The 6,323-nt window shown below is 37.5% G+C and overlaps 1 protein-coding gene across 1 annotated transcript; it reads right to left on the bottom strand.

Annotated features, from left to right (window-relative positions):
* Positions 1-2,125: 2,125 nt before the first annotated feature.
* LOC131301266 (tetraspanin-6-like) lies at positions 2,126-5,533 on the bottom strand. The gene is made up of 3 exons (XM_058327451.1): positions 4,874-5,533; positions 3,242-3,552; positions 2,126-2,555 (listed from the first exon to the last, which is right to left on the bottom strand). The coding sequence occupies exons 1-3, from the start codon at positions 5,357-5,359 to the stop codon at positions 2,516-2,518; spliced, it is 837 nt and encodes a 278-aa protein (XP_058183434.1). The 5' UTR covers positions 5,360-5,533; the 3' UTR covers positions 2,126-2,515.
* Positions 5,534-6,323: the final 790 nt, after the last annotated feature.

Here is a 6,323-nt window from a genome sequence, read left to right on the forward strand (position 1 = left end):
ATCGGTCGATGTTTTGTTGGAAGTTTTTTCTGGGAGTAGGAACTTCCCAACTTGACTGCAGCTATAGGGTGCAACTGTTAAGGAAATAGAATATCACATTGCTTGAAAGTGGAATGGGTGATTACTTAATAACATCTGGGACCTCTTCACTCATTGCTTGTAATAACATCTGGGAGTGGAATGGGTGATTACTTAATTACTTGTAATAAAAAAAGTTACAAGTCTTTTAGTAAATAATCAAATTCCACCCGTTCCATAACCAAACTTAACAACTTTTATTAATAACCAAACTCAAAAATATCTCACATTGGAATCGTCTCATCGAGGTGAATAATTTGGTGTGGTCGAGTGCGTAATTGAAACTCGTTTGCGATTGGACAAATGTGCATTGTGTATTGTGGGGGTTTTTTTGGTTGAGGATGAAAAATAACCAATGTGGAGATGGAGGTTGTTAAGTTTGATTATGGACTAAATGAATAATCAAATACTGACGTGTCACATTTGGTTATTGATTTTGATTATTATCATTGCGGATGCTCTTGCCGGTTGCTACATTCCAAGGTATCATGTTCCGAAATATATCAAGCTATCAAGCGTTATCAAGTCCTTTAAAGTTTGTCTGTACAGAGTTTTGCTTCGACTTTAATTGCGCTCACTGCAATTGGGCGGGGGAGGTAGGCCCTAGGATTAGTGGATTTAAGTTTTCTAGAGCTATTTCAAGATGGAAAATGGTAGGGACTAGGGAGTGGTCCTGAACTGTAAGAAGACAAGTCTTCATTGGAACATTCAATGAATTCATCAGTAGTACGTTCAATGAATTCATCAGTAGTACTGGACCACTCCATGCAAATTGGAGCATAAGTTGTTCTCAATTTCTTTATGATCGATAACTTATTTCAAAACATTCACAATCACAAACGCCAAACTCTTGGAGAGAGAGAGAGAGAGAGAATTGAACAGAATGATAAGCAAACATGAGGGAGTAACCCCAAGGGTTGGGACTTAGGTGTTAATTTGCTCCATCGTAACATCTTAGATTCAATTCTTTTTACCAATAATTCTTGGGGCCACTTCACTCTCACGCGTAAGCGTGTTAAACGATTGTGGGAGAAGCTGTAAGGATTAGTCCAAGGTGCCCGCAAGCTGGCCCGGGACACCGTGCATTACCAAAAGAAACAAAAAACAAAAAAACGTGAGTGAGTACTTCCTAGGGGTTGTTCGGCTAAATAAACCAAATGGCTTATTTTTTGTCATTATTCAAATTTTTTCCGCATTTGTTAGTTTTTCGTCAATTTTTTGTAGATTATTGATTCTTCTTCACGAGAGGAATCTAAAAATTAAAAAATTACGATCGAAACCTAAATTTTTTGAATAAAAACAAAAATAAGCCAATAAGCCAATTTTTTCGTCTTTATTCAAAATAATTTGGCTTCGATCATAATTTTGTACTACTTTTTAGATTCCTCTTGTCATGACGAAACAATAATCTATAAAATGTTGACGAAAAATTAATAAATGAAAAAAAAATTAAATAAGAACAAAAAAATAAGTCATTTAGCAGAACAACTCCTTAGTACAAATTAAGACTTTGTTGCCAATTTCTTCGTTTGATTTCTTCGTTGGGCAGAGAAACCTCGTGCATGTTTTTTTTCTGGTTTGCCATTGGGCTTAATTTGGTTATCTAGTATCTCTTTAGGTCCACTAATAAGACTACTTTGTCGCCCTCAAGGAATAATCGCTCCAAACCTTAAAATTCTTCGCCAACCCTTTTTTTTTTTTTTTCTCTCAGGTCTGCTTCACCAACTCCCATGAAGAAAATCATGTCATGCTACGAAATTACAGTAAATTGTTCCGCAAATCATGCACCTTTTCTTATTTTGTTGGCACAAGCCCCGTAATATTCTAGCCGATTGAACTCGTATTTTAAGAGTTTGAGATTGAAATACTTAGGATGAGAATGAACTCACCCTTCATGTGGGCCCGATGCAGGCTGCAACATAAACACAAACCCAATTCCAACCCGGCCGGTAGAGAACCGAGAAGATATTCAATGTCCCTGAAGTAAGTTTAAGCAACGTAGAGCGGGTGTATATTTATAATACTGTAAGTATTACGTTGCTAATTACCATAATATTTATGTTTAGATTTCAAGAGCACTGGCCCAAGCGAAGCGCGACCCATGTCGAATTAGGTTTCACAACTCACAAGCCCAAATACTAATAAAGCAAAAGCAAAAAAAAAAAAAACACATGGTTGATCTGTGAGATAGAGTCGAATCTTTCTTTGTACAAAAAAGCAGTTAGCATGTGGGAAAATAAGAGGCCTTGAATGCTGCTATTCCCAGTCCGGCAGTCCCAAGTCGCTTGAAAGCAGTTAGCCCACATATACGCTGAAAAAACAACTGAAATGTCCCATCTTTTAATAGAACCAGTAGACAAAGTGGGAATTGGAGAGAGAAGAAAATACAGAGAAAGGGTAGAGAGAGAGAGAGAGAGTAATAGAGAGAAAATTCTGGCTAATAAATCTGGTGTCTTCTGTCATGCCACCATCTCCACCTATTACAAAATCAAACCAAAATGAAATGGTCAATACACAGATAGTACGTACGAAATTGCTAATTTTTTAGAATTAAAACTAAATTAACACCCACCTCACCAATTTTTTAAAATCCTCGTTTTTTTTGTTTTTTGTCATTTTAGACCAAAAAACCTACTAATAGACGTTGTATATATATGTGATAATATATTATTCGAATTTCGTGCGTGAAAACAGCTTTTGCAAACTTCAAAATGTTCTTTTGTTATTTTCCAGAAGGTCTGTTTGTTTCTTAGAGAAGTTTTCTGAAATATGGTTTCAAAAATAATTTTGCAATGTGGAAATTAGGAAATGGAATTTAGTTGGAAAACAAGAGTTACAAACATACCACTCCGTGACAATTACACAATCACCCACAAACATTTTCATGTCATGGGGAGAGACACAAAATTGACCCAATCAAAAAATGACTCGAAACTTTCTCACGAAATATATACGGGAACGACAAAATTACGAGTCAAGCAGTACGTACATGAGAGAGTTGTGATTCATTGTGCGACATCATGTATATATATACTCTCACGCACGCATTTGACAGGGGTTCAAACATCGCTAACTATAACTAACAGAGTCGACTTTTCCAAATATTGAGAAAAAAATTACTTATCAATTGGAAAGGTGATGGAGCATGGTTGATCCGACTTACCAGTGGAAATCCCATCTGGGGCGGACTTTGGTCATGTAGTTCTCGCCATGCGGGTAATCGGTATCGGCCCGTTTGGTGTTTCGGAAAGCGCAGCAGCCGATGGAGTAGATGCCAATGAGCAGAACAAGCATGACAATGTTGAGAACCGAGAGCTTGTGCCAATCGTTTCTCACACTTTCGAGCACACCGGCTTTGCACGAATCGCACTCGTAGCAAAGCAAGTTCGGGGCATTCCACCGGTAGCAGTCCGGGTCTTGGGCCATCACGGTTGCCCCATAATCGCATGATGTTGGCGGCTTGCAGCAACCCGACTGAACATAATTTCGCAAAAGTTAATTAGGCCCCGTTCCGCTAGAGTTGTTATTACAGTATGTTTTTGCATGAAATTAAGCCAAATATTCCTCGTTTCTATATCGAATCCATTTTTAGCGAAAATATAATGTAGAATCTGAAAAGTTTTTTTTGTTGGAAGATTGTCTCTTTTGAAAAAATATATCTCATAAACAAATTTAGGAAAAAATTATCAATTAAACAAGTCCTGGTCCTTGAAGATGGAAAAGTAAAGCGAAAAATCCAGTAGATACGGATTTTTTTTTTTACCCCATTTGGTTGCAGTTGCTTGAAATTTTTCTCGAAAGAAAAATATCAATTGTTTGCTTATATCTTATTTATTCTCTAGCGAAAATGATTTTTTGAGGCTCACTCAAATAAAAGAGCCCGGAACTAGATAGGTTCAAAGCCCATTAACCAATCGAGTTCAGGTTAGGGCAGTATATGGTTGTCGGGAGTTTAAAGCTTCAACATAGTCGAATGACTTTGGCCCCGTTCGGACAAATAAGCCACAGTGACTTATTTTTTATCTTTATTCAAATTTTTTTCGTATCACTTGGCTTATTATCATTTTTTTGGGGCTTATTGCATCCTCACGACAAGAGGAATCTAAAAAATAAAAAAATTTGACCGAAATCCAATTTTTTTTGAATAAAGACGAAAAAATTGGCTTATTGATTTACTTTCGTCTTTATTCAAAAAAAATTGAATTTCGGTCAAAATTTTTTACTTTTTAGATTCCTCTTGTCGTGAGGATGCAATAATCTCCAAAAAAATGATAATAAGCCAAGTGATACGAAAAAAATTTGAATAAGGACAAAAAATAAGCCAAAATGACTTATTTGTCCGAACACCCCCTTTCTCTTGTTGTGTGATACCTTAATCTCTATCCTTTTAATCTTTGTGCATATATACGTCTTGTCTACATTCTCATAGAAACTCCCCAACTAAGGGCTTTTTAAATATGCAAAGTGACTTATTGGCTTATTTTGTGCTCACTCAAAAAAAAAATGAATTTCGATCGTATTTTTTTACTTTTTAGATTCTTCTTGTCATGAGAAAGCAATAATTCATGACAAAGTGCTTATAAATATGTAAAAATTTGACTTATTGACTTATTTTGTGTTTATTCAAAAAAAATTTGAATTTTGATCATAATTTTTTACTTTTTAGATTCTTTTTGTCATAATGAAGTAATAATTCATAAAATTGATTAAAAAAAATCAACAAATACGAAAAAATAATAATCAAAATTACTTATTTAGCCCCACCAAAAAAAACCCTAAAACACCATTTCCTGACCTGTATGGGCGTCATGTCTCTTTGCAAATAATCATACGGCGTCCAATACTTGATCTTCTCACAAGCCTTGGACCCCACAACGCAACTCCTAATCGCCTCCCAGTTCCTCGCCTCCCAGTTCCTCAGCCACGCCGAGTACCTCTCCAGCCGGTACTCCCTGTACACCCTCCCCGCCAACTCGGCTCCGCCGCCCCCGCCCGTCACCACGAACCCGAACATGGTCAGTCCCAGCAACGCCCCTATGAGGAGCAGCATGACGAACAGGTAGAACCAGAGCGCCCACGCCACGTGGAAGCACGCGCCGATGAAGCCCGCCAGGGAGATTATGAGGATCACGAAGCCGATCACGAGGAGTGGCGTCTGGAGGAAGGTCTCGCACGTGGCGCTGCTCCTCGCCAGCCATAAGCCGCCACCGATGATGGGGATGGAGGCTAGGAGTGTGAAGAGGTTTAGGAATCCGATCACCGTGTTGCTGAATCTGTACATCTCTCTCTCTCTCTCTCTCTCTCTCTCTCTACTTTCTTCTTCTCTCTGTGTTGGTGTTTGTGTTTCTGGTTGAGCTTTTTCGCTTTAGATGGGTGGCATGATGGCTTTTTCGTTTTGTTTAAGTGTGCTACTGAAAAGCTTTGGGAATTTTGAATGGCTCATTACCACCTTTGCGAAAAATGAATCACTTTGGCTTTGTTCGGTTCCCATTTTATTTTATTTTAGTTTTGTTTTAAAATTATTATCCTACTTTTTTCTCCAATTATTACCCTATTTTTTCAATTATTACTTTCTCATCTCTCTCTATCTCTCTCCAATCATTACCTCTATTTTCAATCATTACCTTATTTCTCTCTCTATCCACTATCAAAATTAAACTAAATTAAACTCCCAACCAAACAAAACCTTTATTCTCTGTTTTTCACGGCTGATAAAAGAGACGAATTCAGTAGCCAAAACGTTGACTGTTTACGTACATGATTCATTTGAATAATTAACCAGTTTTAGAAATATATTCCTACTTAGCTTGTTTATAGGCGAGTTGATTTCAATCGTGTCGGTCACTATTTGATAGGGATACAAACGAATAGAGCTACTCGCGAGCAACTCGATGCTCAGGTCGTATGTTAAGGCTCTACTCATCTCATTTAATAATCAAGCCGAGCTCGAGTTGTAGGCTCATGCATCGAACGAACAAGCTCGACACTTTAAAACTCGGCTTGGCTTGAAAAGGTCAACTTGTTTACAGAGGCTCTTTTTAATAAACGAACCGAGCTCGAGCTCGAATACTATAAAACTTGACTTAGCTCGTTTGCACCCCTACTATCGCTTTCGAGTAACTTGAATTTTATATACTCCTACATGATAAGTCAAGTAATATCTTGTTCGAGTTAGGCTAAAAGTTTGAAAAGCTTTAAAAATGTAGGGAGATAATCCCGAACAGGTTCAACTAGCACCCGAACAC

This window comes from Rhododendron vialii, chromosome 9a, assembly GCF_030253575.1.
Source record: "Rhododendron vialii isolate Sample 1 chromosome 9a, ASM3025357v1".
In the NCBI taxonomy this organism is placed as follows: domain Eukaryota; kingdom Viridiplantae; phylum Streptophyta; class Magnoliopsida; order Ericales; family Ericaceae; genus Rhododendron; species Rhododendron vialii.

Bases quoted from the DNA above. Each gene is read 5' to 3' on its own strand.
- LOC131301266 (XM_058327451.1), bottom strand. From the start codon at position 5,359: ATGTACAGATTCAGCAACACGGTGATCGGATTCCTAAACCTCTTCACA. The intron at 3,553-4,873 runs GTCAGGAAATGG...AATTATGTTCAG, and splicing joins GAGACATGACGCCCATACAG to TCGGGTTGCTGCAAGCCGCC. The intron at 2,556-3,241 runs GTAAGTCGGATC...ATTTTGTAATAG, and splicing joins CCCAGATGGGATTTCCACTG to GTGGAGATGGTGGCATGACA.